General features: G+C 29.5%; 1 protein-coding gene across 2 annotated transcripts in view; it reads left to right on the top strand.

Annotated features, from left to right (window-relative positions):
* Nucleotides 1-390: 390 nt before the first annotated feature.
* The window catches only part of LOC132921563 (neurotrimin-like), an 85,963-nt gene continuing 70,457 nt past the window's right edge, over nt 391-15,896 (top strand). For both annotated transcript variants that reach the window (XM_060984643.1, XM_060984644.1), the window contains exon 1: nt 391-696. In XM_060984643.1, the coding sequence (XP_060840626.1) occupies nt 591-696 (106 nt within the window). In that variant the 5' untranslated portion in view covers nt 391-590. The remainder of the gene's footprint in view (nt 697-15,896) is intronic.

The following is a 15,896-nucleotide window of genomic DNA, read 5'->3' on the forward strand; positions in this document are numbered from 1 at the left end:
AAATCGTAAACATACACACACACACACACACACACACACACACACTCATCTCTCTCTCACTCACGCACACAGACCTATACACACACACACTTACAAACCCCCACACACACATACTTACACACTCACACACACACTCACACGTACACACACTTGCACACACACACACGCGCGCGCGGCTCGTTGTCTACCGGTATCCGTCGCGGCCTCAAGTCGTAGGCCACGCCCACGCGACGTTTGCGCACCGCGTTTGTCGCCTGTAATTGGTTTAGCCGCCGGTGGGGCGACACGCACGGCCCGCGGCGGTCTCGTCGGTGGCAATGTGGGTTAGGGGGAGGTGGGAGGGGGGCATCGCCTCCGGACCGCCACGGTCGCGGGCCTGTTAGTCGCGTGCCGCCGCGGGGACATTGTAGACGATACGCCGTCTCGTGGCCGACCGCCCGCCGCCGACGCCGTCGACGACGACGACGATCGTCACTTTATCGCGCGAGTTGACGAGGCGCACACGTTGTTGTAACCGCTTGCAACAAACGTTATCGTTATCAATTTTATTTATTTTTTTTTTTTTTGGTCCCGCGGACTGCGATGCGACGATGAATAGTAATAAGCCACGTGGACGCCGCGCACCGCCGATGTGGTGCAAAGCGTTCGTCACAGTCGGATTGCTCTGCGAGTTGGCACTGTCGGCCTCGCCACCAGGTCAGTGTCCGCGATGTTCTCGTAAAATCATAAATATTATAATTACACCCCCACACGTTTGCCTATGAATATACTCATGTCTATATTAACACAAACCTTAGAACTGTTGTTGTTGTGTACCCATCGTTTCCCATTCCCGTAGTGATACATGTGAATAGTAAAAGTGCTTATTCGAACGGCCACGGGAATGCATGAGCTCAAATTGCAGGGAATTAAAAAATAATTGTCTAAAGTTAATTTAATAAGTATAAACAGATGTTGGAAAAAACAATACGTCTATTATGACGTACCTATTATTGAATATAAAATAATTAAATATTCAAATTCTAGTCATTCTACCTACTTAATATCACACATAAGTCTATTATTTTAATATAAATATTTACATTGTTTTTATGATTATGCCTTATATTTTGTGTTCTTTAAAAAAATTCAAATAATTTCGTTATACATATTATTTTTTGCTAGGATTCGATAAAACTTTTCCCTTCAATCTATCAAAAGTGACGTAAATTTATATGGCAGAAATCCTATTGTATAATAACTGACGACTATTATCAGGATATTAAAGATGATACATGATACCGTGATGATAATTATTAATTAATTAATAATTAAACTAAATAATTTACAATAGATTAAAATGTGTATTCAACTGTTTAAAATCTTTAGTCAAAAAATTATTTTTTATTTCTTGTTATAGTATTGAGGATTTATATAAAAACAAATTAATTAAAACCCAAACATAAAAATTTGAATTGTTAAAAATAGTATGTAACAATATTTAGAACATTATTTTATGTGTATATACTATATATTATGATAAACTTATTATTGAGTTCTGAAAACCACTGTAACTTATTTTGAAGAGATTATAATATTATATGACTAAAAAAAGCATCTTTCAATATTTGTGTAGAACTTTTGAATAAGTTTAAAAAAATGTATATTTTTGGGATTTATAAGTAGGTACAATTTTATTCTTTTTCATTAAAGCCCCTCGGTCATGTGGCTATTTTATTTATAATAATAATAATAAGCTCGATAAGTAAATGCTAGTTAAGTTATGAAAAATATATATTATGTTTTATTAAAATGTAAACTATAATAGACTAGATAGTATGATTTAATCCTTGTATTACTACAAGTTATCAAAATAGTTTGAACACATTATATATCTATATATTTAGTTAATTTAATGTAAAATAATTTGACAATAAATATAGGTTTGTATTAATAGATCAATTATTATGTAAAAACAATAATAGTATGCGATGTATAAAATAGTATAAAATAGTTCGATAATGTTTTTAAACTAATTTAACTAATTAAAAATAAGTGTTCTATTCATTCTTTTCTCATTTATTATTCATAGTATTAAATATTCAGCTTATATTCATTTATTCATCAAGTAATTTCCATTTACGCATATTCTTTCTGAAAACTACATACTAAAAAGGGTTATAATTACTTTGTTATAGGTATCTTTTAAAATTAAACACCATACATTTATACCATACGGTTTGATGTAAGCTGATACTTATCTTTTATACTTTTATATGATAACAGAATACTTAAAATATACAATTTTTTTATTTTCAATTTTATATTAAAATTTGTTTTTATGCAATCATAGATAGTTAAACTATGGATATTAATTAACATGGGAGTAATATAATTTAGATCCTTAAGTAAGATTTACATTACCTAAAGGCTATAAGAGATAAAAAGGTAAGCCTCTAAGATAAAAATTCGGTAAAAGTTTCCAGATATTGTTGAATGTTCCAAAATACTATCCTAACCTACTTATATACATATATATTACTTATATAACATACTTATTGTAATATGTATTGTGTAGAATTTTTATTTATGTTTTTAAAAGTTGTTTTGATAGATATTCTAATTTTTATATGTTTATTTTATTTATATAGCTAGTTAAGCTAGTTACATATTATAAAAATCGTTACAATTTATCAAGCATTTCCTTTAGTAATATTTTTTAAGATATTTTATTTTAAATTCTGAGAGGAGCAATGAATGTATTGAATTTATTATTTATGATGTTTGTTTTTTTATGTCTTTCATCAGTCATCACTTTTCGAGCAGTAAAAATCTTCAATTTTTAACTTTAGGAGTGGTTCTAGTAGAAAATTGATTTAGTTGGTACTTTGATAAAAGTAAAAATTGTCTAATAATTTCCTTATTAATTGGGAGATTTTATTCTAAAAATTATTATTATTTCAAAATTGAGGAAAAACTGAATTTTTATGCAAAACTAGTTTTTGGCTAAGTTGATTTCTTTTTTTTGTTAAAATTCAAAAATTAATAACTACAAAAACTTGACATTTTCACCAAGTGTTATACTATAATTGTATAAACACAGTATACATTTAAAAAAATATTTTTGAGCTTTTTATGAAATAAACTTAGTGATATAGGCCATCTTTGCTTAAATAATTGTACTTCGTATGTTATGATATATAATTTAATTTAAATTTAAAAATTTAACACATCCATTAGTTACCCATTCGATAATATACAGTAGAGCGATACCAACTTGCGCACCTTTTTAAAATTTGAGCAAAATAGAATTAGAAGTGATCAAATTTACGGAGGTTGTTAAATTTATCTGTAAAATAGTTAAAACTTAATTTCAATGTAATAAATATATATTTTACTTTTTATTGTCAATAAGCAATTCGCAGTAATATTTTAGAATAGATGATATCAATATTTTTTCTACAATAGTAGAAAGTAGAAGTAGTACAATAGTAGTATTATACTTATATTTGTTCAACATATTACATGCGTGTAATATTTTTATAAAAAATATGAACGTCTCAGGATTACTTTAACACGGGTGTAATGTGATATATGAAATAAATATAATTCCTAGTTGGGACACTACATCCTCTGCAAGGAAATTGGTAGGACTTTAAAAAAGGAATTAAGTCTGATTAGGTATGTCGAAACATCCCTTTAAGGATTAACGATAAACAACACATGTTAAACATTGTTTTAGCTCTTTTGGTCGAGTTAGTATGGTTTTATTTTACGAATAAAAATATTTATGTACATTATATATAGTATTATAATGATGATGGTATTCACGAGCCTTAGTCAGTTGCATAGTATATATATTATATATAGCATGAATATTCATTTGCCACCCGGTGTATAAATAACGTGACCACTTTTGTGGTGGGTACTAGCTTTCCGGACGGAGCTCTTTCTAGAGGGTAGATTTTTTTTTTGTGCTTTGGATTTAATTTTTTTACCTTATCATCAAACCTTTTTACAGACTCTTAAAATAATAGTACGCATGTGTGTCAACTGTGTAGAGGAAAACGTTTCTCACCTTTGTATGCCTTAGAATTTAGGATCATCAGTTTTTTTTATGTGTAAAATTGAATGTGGTTGCATGCTTATTTATACTTTTAAAATTTAATTTATTATTTAGTAAATTATTTTAAATTATTATTACCTAATAACTATATGTTTCAATGTTATAGTTTTAAGACCTACTCGAATAAATATTATTTCAGAACATAAATGTACCTAAATTGCCTAATCGAATCGCCGTGTATACAATTCTATAATATTATACCAGGGGTGGGCAACTGATGACCCGCGGGCCGCATCCGGCCCGAGTACCTTTTTTATCTGGCCCGTGCTAAATTTTCAAAGTCAATTGTCTATAGTCTATGCTACGTCTATGCTAAATTAAAATGCATATTTTGAATGACCTTTTTTTTTGCTCTCTATACTCTGGTCCGCTAAATTTTAATTTTCTAAAAATTGGCCCTCTTATAGCTTTCAGTTGCCCAGCCCTGCTATATACCTATCATAAAATCAACTTTTTAAACTATTAGGAAACGGAATAAGTAAAAATAACGATTGAAATAATAAGACTTAAAGTCGCACATCATTTAAATATACCTTTTGCCTACCTACTTGGCCACTTAATAATAATACGATAATAACATGAATGGCCAAGGTCCGATTCATATTATATTCCCTTGTGGTCCAATTATTTATCTGTCAAATAATATGATTTCGCTTTTGTGATAATGCTGTTTAATGAAGTATGAAATAATGACGGATTATTTGGTATATACACACGAGATAATCGGCTTTAAGTGCAATACGCCAACGGCGTGTAATATAATGCCTTTCCCAGCCAACCCGTTTCCTGAAGGATTAACTATGAAATTTACTAAAATACGCCTGTTTTATCATGCACGATATGCGGTTACACGGCATATTAGAGGGTTAACAAGTAATGCGATGATTATAATTGTGCTTGAAATTATAAAAATAATAAAAATAGTAGATGACCTATTAAAAAGCGAAGCTAAAATGAACGTTTTTAAGTTTGAGAGTTGATGAACATAATCATAATAAGTTGATTAACATATTAACATAATCAATACTGAATACAACAACTTAACATTATGTAATCTAGTTATGTAGGTAGGTTGTAAATCTATAGCGTATACGTGTAAGTATGTACGATATTCAGTAATACAATTAATAAATGGCAAATTTAAATTATTATGTATATTGTAGATATGTATTATATAGGGTGTAACAGGACTATTTAACAAATAAAGTAACACTTGTAATTGAAGTTTGTCAAATAGTCTAGTTACACCTTATATAATAAAATAATTTGAAATTTAAAATATAATATGATACGTATTGTTATATAGACTTTTTTATTCGACTAATTAGCAGTTTAAAATATGATCCGATCCTTATTTGTGTTTTAATGTCGTAAATTAAGGTAAAAATGTAAAGATATGGTGAACAAAAAAATTGATATCAACAATATGTTTATTTAAAAGGAATATCAATCAGTCAACATTAATTTAGTCATATTATTTTGAAAAAGTTTTTTATTTTATTCATATTAATTTTGGATATATAAAATTAAATTAAATATATTATACCTACCTAAAAATAATTCAGCCTACGATTTTTCAAGACTGAATCATTACCTATTTACTATAATGAAAATTGATATTTTATTTCTTTTTAATTGGTCAAACCGTTTCGGAGGAGTATCATGGTAACTAACATTGTGACACGAGAATTTTATATATAAGATTATTATATGATTATACTATACTATTTTTTAATAAACATTTTATATAATTCCAATAAAATAATATACTATTATTTTATAACAAAATCGATAGTAACCTGAGTAAAATTAATGATTGTTTTTTTTTCTCAATATTTATATTTATTTGGCGCCATATTATTGTGGAAATGTGGGATTTGTGTATTTATTTATTTTTTTGTACATTATTCTTGTTATAAACATTAAATTTGGTTTTTAAATTATAACTAGATGTACATAAGTTAAGTGCATTAGATTTATTTTTACAATTTTATATTTTTTAAACATTTGGAGTGCACAAGTCATAAAGTTTAACTCCCTCAAATGAAAAAGGTTTTTATTATTAAGGGTTCTTGTGTTTGCTATAAAATATAATACACCAAAAAGATACTGACAAGACATTTTCATAATCACGAGGGCACATGCTTTTTGATTTTATTTTTAATACAGTTTTTAAATCGTTATGATATAATGTATTGGTCAATATTATAATTTTGTATTTGCATAAAATAAATAGTTTAAAGATAGGATTATCGTAGTATACTAATATCTAAATTGGTTGAAAAATGTACACATTTATTCTAAGATATTTCATATAGTGTATAAGGATTTTACTAATATACGAAAATATTAATCAATAATTGAGTCAACTACAAATTTAGTGTGTTCGATATTGTTTTCTAATCCTCTAGTTGAGATAAATATTTCAGTTTTCGGTCTAACTAATTCTAGTGCAAATTATCGGTTCGTCAGGCATTTCATTGTTAACGAGTTTAACAGTAGTGGCTAGTAACAATATGAACTTAGCCACCCTTCCCCAGGGGTTCAAATAGGCGTTAGTAGATATTCTGCTTTTGGACAGACGAAATTTACATTTCAAAGGCACATTCGTTCATCGTACGAACCAATACTATTAATCAAAAATTGTAATATTCGTTGATGGGGGGGGGATCAAAAAGCTCTTTCAAACCTAGTCCCGAGGGATTTTTTTTGTTTTGGTGATTTCAATTTTTTACTCTGAACTTTGTTTTACCGGTAGGTACTTACCTATATGATAATTTTTACCCATATACATTTCTATTTTGTGCACAACATTGGAATACACTGACAACTAATGAAGTTGTAACCAGAAAATTTTTATATTTGTTTTTAAAATTATTTTTTCAAATAATTTTAACTTTCAATTTAAATATGTAAATTTAATACATATTTTAAAGTCAAATCTAATAATAAACCTAAATATATATATTTCGATTACAAAATGTAATTAAATAATTTTAATTTGGTTACTTACTACACAGATTATATTTTTATAAAGTGTTTTATCTTACAATATTAAAAAAAAAATATTTGTTGTATGTTTGTATATTGTATAATTTATAGTTTTTTTTCTTATATTAGGTCATTATTTTACGTAGAAATTATTCGTGATAGTTCTAAGTTAATACTGAAATAGTTTTAGTAGCGCAATATTTGTATTTTGGCTTAGTGTTTTATAAATCAAAACCTGAAACCAGCCACTACTAAAATAATATTATAATATTTTTCTTCCATAAAATAACACATATTTGGAGCTATTAAATATTTGAATTATATACATAAATATATTTATAAAACATTTATAAGATTTTTACTATGACAATACTTAATTAATTATTTTGATCATTAAGAATCGTGATTTTTAAATTTATTTCTCTGTGAAAGAAATTTTAAGTACTCATTTATTTGTCAGCAATTAAGACGTTGCGCCGCGTCCTTTAAATATCAAAACTATATATTATTATGCTTTATGTGCATTCATATACCTATAGTTGGAACCTACGTAACAGGTGGTTGGAAATTTTCAATCCAAAATGATTATTACTGTTGAGTTGTGCTACTTGTGTTTTACTTTAAGGCATTTGAACGAAATGTATTTTTAAACTCGTACAATATTCAGTTGCCATTTGTTGAGATCGTGTCATAAAGTAAATATTGAAAAAAAAATACACACAAATATTTTGCTCTGTAGGAAGGGTACATTTTCGATGTATTTACTTTACAAAGAGAATGCAAGTGCCGAAAGATTAAGCGGATACGGGAAGCATAAAGTGTTTGAAAAAATATGAAACATAATATATACATGTTTAAACTTCTTATTTTTCCCAAGTTTCAGCATAGTAAGTAAACAACGTGTTTTCAAATTTGAATTTTCATAATGTAATATTTTTTCAAAGTTGTTTTTTCCTTTATTTTACATTTCACTACAAATGCTTAATATTGTTTTACGGTCAGACAACATAACAAAAAAATAGAGGGTTTTATCGTTTTTTATTTTTGTTTTTTTGGAGAATGTAAAGAGTGGTCGGTTGATATAAAATTAAGATATAAAATAAATAATATGTATAGTAAACATTCCACGGGTTTGAAGAATTGTTATGAAAATAATTCAAATAGTTATACTCTATGGCATACATGAACTTAATTTTTTTCTATTGTGGTATTAAAAAATGTACCAAAATCATAAGAAAATAATCGTTTTATTTAACATAATTTTGAATATTTTAAAAATTATTTCTAAAGAGAAATAACATAAAATGTTATAGTGAACCGTAGTGTTAGTATCATGGTGAATTAACATTTTTATAGAATTATGTACCATAATAGTTTGATAAATTATATTGCCTTAATAACTATTGCCTCATTGACGTTTGAAAATATGAGGTTTTAATGGTTTGAGATATTATAATATTTTTTGTTAAATTAATATTTTATTTTTTTATTCTCCAATATATTAAAAATATAATGATTCTATGTTTAGACTGAACTGAAAATTTTACGAAATTATTTATAATAATATTAACATATTCATATATTAAATTACCTATCACATACCTATTCAATATTTATTTTATCTAATTTTATTTTAGTTGAGCTAATTTTGCTAACTGTTTTTAATTAATATCAAGCTCAATATCTGTTATATTTTATTTTGGTAATTTTTATTCTGTATAATATGAAAATAATATGTTGAATTATAATAACTTACGATAAAGTCAAACTAAATTACATTAATTAACTTCTATGAATCCGATATTAAATACGATATTTAAGTTTAATATTGTTGTGTTACACATAATATTATATCTGGCAATTTAAATTTGAATTAAATTCTCATAAAAAACAATGGGCAACAACTATTAAAGGTACTTGAATTTATATTAATCATTTAGTACGATTTAGAAAAATATAATACCTACCTGATACACTATTTTCACGTCTACATACACGCGGAATTACTAGCGATGTTTAATACTAGCTGCTTGATTTGTTTTTTCAAATCTTAAAACACCCCATGGTATAATACCACGTCATTGGTAAAATCACATTCGAATACTATACAATATAATATTATACACCCTGCAGCACTATAGCTGTCTAAAAGTGATCAATTCCCAAATGTCAAAATAAAAAAAAATAATATCCTTCTTTAGATCCACTGGGCGCAGTACTCTAGACGTATATCGACGTTTAAACGTACAAAACCACACAGCCGAATCTCTATATAGTGGTAAAGGTCGTTCTCATTAGAGTGCACACGCACGCATTATATACGTATATATATATATATATATATATAATATATATATATATAATATATATATATATACAGACCGGAAATAACGCGTAGGAGTGAATGGGTCGTAGCTGCCCAAAGGTGGCTGGTAGAGGCAACGGGTTCACAGGCAACAGATACATCATATTATACTCCCCGAGGGTGTGTGTGTGCGCGTGTGTATGCGCGCACGGGCACGTGTATGGGTTGTCCGGGATTGCGTTTTTCGCTTTGATGAATCGTACATTTGGGACGACTCAAACGCGGGCACACATTCTACATTATATACATCCCTTTCCCGATATAATGTGGGAACGCGAACAGGACGATTGATATGCATAATATTATTTGACTCAATAATAACGTGTGGCCATGCTATACGATACAATACCAATGATGGTCCTTTAAAAACGCTCGTAAATTTCGGCTGACGGGGTATTCGGTGAGTGTGTGTGTGTGTGTGTGTGTATGCGTGGGAAGGGTGAATTGTGCGTTGTTTTGAGGTACCGGTAGCGAACCACAATTTCCGTTCTCTCCGAGAGTTAAGAGACAAGGACGAAAATAAATAAGCACACACCCGGACGTCTGGCAACGCAGCGGCGGATGGGGGGGGGGGGGGCTGTGTGATGTATTGGCGAGACGCATGACGCCGGGTCAACTGTTTTCCCTAACTGTATTACCGACCCTGGTTGCCGGCCGGAGTGCATCGTGAATTTCAATGCTGGTCGTGGTGTAAATTTTTTCGGATGGTGCACAGTGCACCTACGAAAAGGAATAAATAAAACCGCAAAAATGCGACACGATCACTTTGTATCCATCCAAAGAAATTTTTCGTTTTTATTCTCGACTCTAATAATAGTGTCATTTCACCTTTTTCGCAAGAAGTTATTTTTTTAATAGGACAGTAATGAATTGTATATATTATAGCCATAAGTTTTAATTCGCAAATATATAAATGCAATACTGAATTCTAAGATAAGTGGTCACAATTACCTTGTTTTATTTAATATAATTCGAAAATTGTATTTTGAAAATTTACATTGTGCTTTAGATAAATGTCGTATAAATATAATTAATATTAAAAAAAAAATAAGAAATATGTTCAAAAGTACTTAGAATCATAAAAGATTTACAGAATTTTAGAAGTATTTTTCTATAAATATGTGAACGTTATTCATATAAAGCCCATATTGTTCATATTTATAACAATACCTTTTTCGATATTTGCGTAAAAATATATCAGATTTCATCCATAAGTTGTATTTATTTCTGGTGTTAAATTTGAGTAAATGGAAAAAGTTTAATACAAAAATAATGATATGCCATTATTCTCATCAGTATGATTAAAGCGTGTCCAAATGCTTCTTTTCCCTGCCAAACCTAGGGATTATCCGCCACATCACGATGGTTGTTGCATCGGCATGCACAACGCGCTTCCAAAAGATTGATGGTCTCTGCCACGCGTTGCCGCCAAAAAGTACCGCTTCTTCCATTCACTTCCGGTTGACGGACGTTTATTGAAGGATTTTTTTTCTTTACACTTCCGGTGTATAATTTTATTCTTTTAAATATTTCTCAGTACTGTGGCGTTTTATTTATTCATTCGTTGAAAGTTGTTCGTTTGGAAAAATATGAAAGAGCTAGGAGTATATTTCAGACCCGTCCGGAAGTCCGGCGTTGCGGCGAAATGCGTCAAAAACATTGCACTCTATGCTCTGGGCATTAATGCTACATAATATTATCGTTTTTGGAGCACGAGGTAGGGCGTTGTGGTTTTTAATCAAAACCTGTACCATTTTATTCCACATCCCTTCTACATACACAGATAATCTTGCTGTATATCTGTTTGTATATGGCAAATAACAGTCATCGCAATAAACGTCGTCTGTTCGTTGTGTAACAGTTTGCAAGACATATTATATATTTCGTTATGCTGTTTCTGCATTGGCAAATAAAAACGGTGTTAAATCGTTCAAATTAGTTAGATTTTATAGGCATGATTTTTTTTTTTAGCTCTTACAATGTTCAATAAAATGTATACAAACCGTTTTTATATAAACAGAATATATAAAAATATAGGTTAAAAAACTAAAAGTTTCATAATTGTAATATTATTTAAATAGAATTAAATATGTTTTAATAATTATAAGTAGTTTTTTATTTATTAAAATTAATATTTTTACTAATAATATAAATAAAAATTTTAAATCATAGTTTAAAATAAATATTTTATTTTAGTTAAGTATTAGCTTATTATTATCATTAACTCATACAAGTAGGAATACTTATAAGTAATAAATGCGTATATTAAAAATAATAAATTCATAATTATAATACAGAGAACAAGTCAGTCACTAAAATAGGTACTATTGGTAATTTGATTATTTTAATTTTAAGACTTATATTATATCAGTATTATAATATTATACTTGGGTTATTGTGTTAATATTTTCTAAAGTACATTAACGAGAATATTTAGTTTTTACAATGATTTTATTTTTAATATATTTTTATAGTTATTTACTATCTGTATAAACTGGTGTATGGGTTTTTGTTATATATAATATACATATGGATTGGTTTATTCAGCTTCAATGAACTTTCCTTTGAAAAAAAGATTATTTAATATATTTCTTTAAAAAATAAATGAGAAAACTAAACGGTATATTATAATATAATGTGAATGCATTATAAAAAAAAATGTTTAGTGAAATTTTTGGAAGAAATTTGAATTGAGAACGAAAATACCTGTATGATTATGTTATAATGTTCATAATATTATGATTTATATATACCGTATACCTAGGATAACTTAAAATGTATATTAATTTAATATCATTCTTTATTTTTTAAATATCTTTATTTTTTTTTTATATAGAGTGTATTTTTAACCGTTACTTAATTATCTTATTTTAAATTCGCAACATGTAAACATGTATTGTTTTCATACTCATTGTCAATGTATTTTGAAATTTCCTGACGTATTGGCCTGGAATATATAAGTTTGAGCACAAATGAGAAACGACTTATAAGTGTAAGTCATAACTAGCTAATAAGCAAATAGACGAATGGTAACAATATAATAATGTAAATTTGTTGATACGCCTGAATACACATAATAATATGTCTTTATACTGAAATTGATGAAATATATTATTATTTTGGTATAAGGTTTCACAAGACTACTGTGTTTCATTCCAAATTATAATTGGAAGATATTATTAACAAAACATACTTAATACACATATCCCCGCCATTGTTTATCAATACGCGTAGTGCTGTAGCGATAAATTAACAGAAAATATTGTTGATAGAAATAGCTTTGTGTTGGATTCAAAAAATTGTCGTCTCTTTGGTGTATTTTATTGTATAGCAGTGTATTTTATCTTTTGTTACCGGGTTATACATTGTTTAGCACTAAGTATTATAAATTATAATTGATCAGACCATAAACTTTAATATTGAAGCCATGATATTTTACAACTAAATTGTTTAAAGTATACATTTGTTGAAACAATTTGTTTAATAAAATAATTAATAGACTCATATTTTTATAATTATAAAGCATACTAATAAAACATAATACTATTGATTTTGTATTATATTAAATCAATGATACTACTAAAAATTCGAAAACTTCCGACAAAATATACATTTATAAACAATTTAATCATGTTTTAGCTAATATATTTACACGAATGTATATCATGTGAGTATTGAATAGTGTAAAATAACAAATAATTTCTAAACTATTTGTGTCACTATGACAATGATAAATAAATCTCACAGCATTAATTTCCTAATGAATAACGATATAATTATGCGAAAGTGAGTTTAAAAATGTTTTACAGTGTATAATCGTTTTAAAAGCTACTCAAAAACGTGCTAAGGTGATATTTTCGCTTGCTAAGTTTTTTTGGCACATCGTTTTCCTTGGCATTATTATTTTTTTTTTTCCCAAGGAGTTGTTGACACCATTAATTATAGTACACGACTAACACGGAGAAAGATCGTCGTATGCCGTTTATGTTTTGTCGAACAAATGACATCCTCTTCTCTTCCTGTTCACGTTCTTTTTTTATGTCTCCCTTGTCATTGCACAATTACCCCACGTAGAGGGGTAAAACTATCCATGTTTTCGTCCCCTCTTGTATATTTTCGGCCTGAGATTTAAGCAGGATTTGCCCGACCCTGTGATTAACGAGATACCGTGGAAATTAGCGTTGTTGGCCGTCTAAGTAGAAAATGGACGTGCCTTTAAATTTTATAAGGAAACTCCTGTTTATGTTTATTTTTTTGAAATGTGTATGGGAAAGAATGATTAATGTGACACTTGTTCCTGTGTGTTAGTTGAACAATTTTATTTTAGAAATGTACAAATGTGTATAATAATAGGTATATAATATACTATGCATATTGTTTATAGACTAAATTGTAAAATATGTTTGATTCAAGTCTTTGACTGTATTTAAAATAATATAATTAATTAATATTAACTAATATACTTATTTAGTAATTTCTTTTCATCTATGAATTAGACTATTGTGATTTAACTGCCAATTATGGAATTATTAATCGTCATAGTAATTGATTAAATATTTTTATTAAGCATCTACAAATTGTTAGAAAATAGTGGTCTCAGAAAAAATATTTACAAAACAATGAAATATTGACATTTCTAATGTTGTGTGTTAATCTATTTTATATTGATTGTTTGAACTGAATGATTATTAAATTTTTATTTTTACTATGAATAACTGTTGAAGAATTTCTAATGTAAATTGCATTTAATACGGATATTGCTTTTTTTATTTAATCATGCTTATTAAATAAATTTGTTTATTTAATATTTATATTTGCAGGTCTTAAACTTTAAGATGTCCCACGTATTTCATCCTATAGAAACTTCTCTTTTCCGTAGTTATTATATACACGATACATAGAGTTAACTATAATAGTAATAAGTAATATAGTATTTTCGAAACTTTTTGTAATAGTAGTAGTTATATATAAACATATTGAGAAGTATATACTTCCTCGTCGGGAGTTCGTATACCGGAGGATGTCACTGATTCTCTCGTCCCGCACCGCGATGTTGTTTGCACCGTCAAATGTTGTGCCTCCCTAATAACGGGAACAGAAGTCGGTCGAGGGGTAAAGAAATACATTTATTATAGAAAGCGACGGAAAGAGAGGGTTGTTGGACAAAGAGACGTGCAACGGCGAGGGTTGGAAAGATAGGGCGAGGGCATACTGCAGAGCCACGACCGTGGTGTGTCGTCATTGCCACGTGCGTTATAACACACATACATACAACAATCGCCTCCACCACCCAAAGTCGTCCCGCGTACTTTAATTTGCATAATTGAAATCGCCTTCCTCTTTTTGCGGTATCACGACGTGTCGCATCCGCTGCAACAGCGACAACAGCGCGGCGTATTAGGGTCGAGGCCTTAAAATTATGTATTATAAAATGCGCTCGCAAGTCATGTATATTAATGTGCGTGAAGGGATGTCGGAAATCGCAATAGTGATTCGATTGCGAATAATACGTCTGACCGACCGAGCGACCATTCGACCAACCAAACTTACGTTGACGACCACAACAACATTAATGCACCGTTGCCGCACACCGCCGCCGTGGTGATTATTACTGTTATTATTATGTACCGATGTCCGGGAAATCTACCTCATTGTAAGCAGTGGCAACGGAAGTGGGGGTGCATGCTAGGGGATTTCGCATCCTCTTCGGCGTGTCAACAACGGAATTTATATGCGCCTCCGGGTGTGCAAACTTCCGGATTGCAGGAGCGCAGTGTGTATGTAAAGAGTACAGCTAGTGTGTGTGTGTGTGTGTGTGTAGTGACGTGTATACATCGTACACGCATAAATAGATGCACAATGTACACGCATATCGGCATATTAGGTATAGTATACAATGTATTATTATAACAGTACTAATCGTGATATTGAAATTATACAATATGAGTATTATACTCTGCAGCCATCGTCGTCGCCAGATCGATCGCGTCTACGTTGTTTTTATCATTTTTCCTTTATAATATAAAACATAAACTTTATAGTTTATATACTTACGGTTGCTTATACTTTGTTCTGTAGTCGCGAGCAATGAAAAATGCTCTTTATTATTGTTATTATCTCTCCCCTTTCCGTTTGTGAATGCCGTGGTTTCGACGGTCATAAAAAAATAATAATAATTAGTATAATAATAAATAAACAACTATAATATATGTATACAACTACACTATACACGGTTATGTGTAGATAATACACATATATATATACATATTATACATGCAAATCTACGTGGAACTCAACCGCCGTCTCACCGCACCCCGTCATCGACTCGCCTCATCACAAAACTAATATCAGCGGAGGGTGCGCATGCGCGGTTGTAGAATTTTTTTCGACTGCGCCCTTGAAAACATTCTCGCGGCTATAATAATACGTACGTAA

The sequence above is a fragment of the Rhopalosiphum padi genome, chromosome 2 (genome assembly GCF_020882245.1).
Source record: "Rhopalosiphum padi isolate XX-2018 chromosome 2, ASM2088224v1, whole genome shotgun sequence".
Taxonomy (NCBI): Eukaryota; Metazoa; Arthropoda; class Insecta; order Hemiptera; family Aphididae; genus Rhopalosiphum; species Rhopalosiphum padi.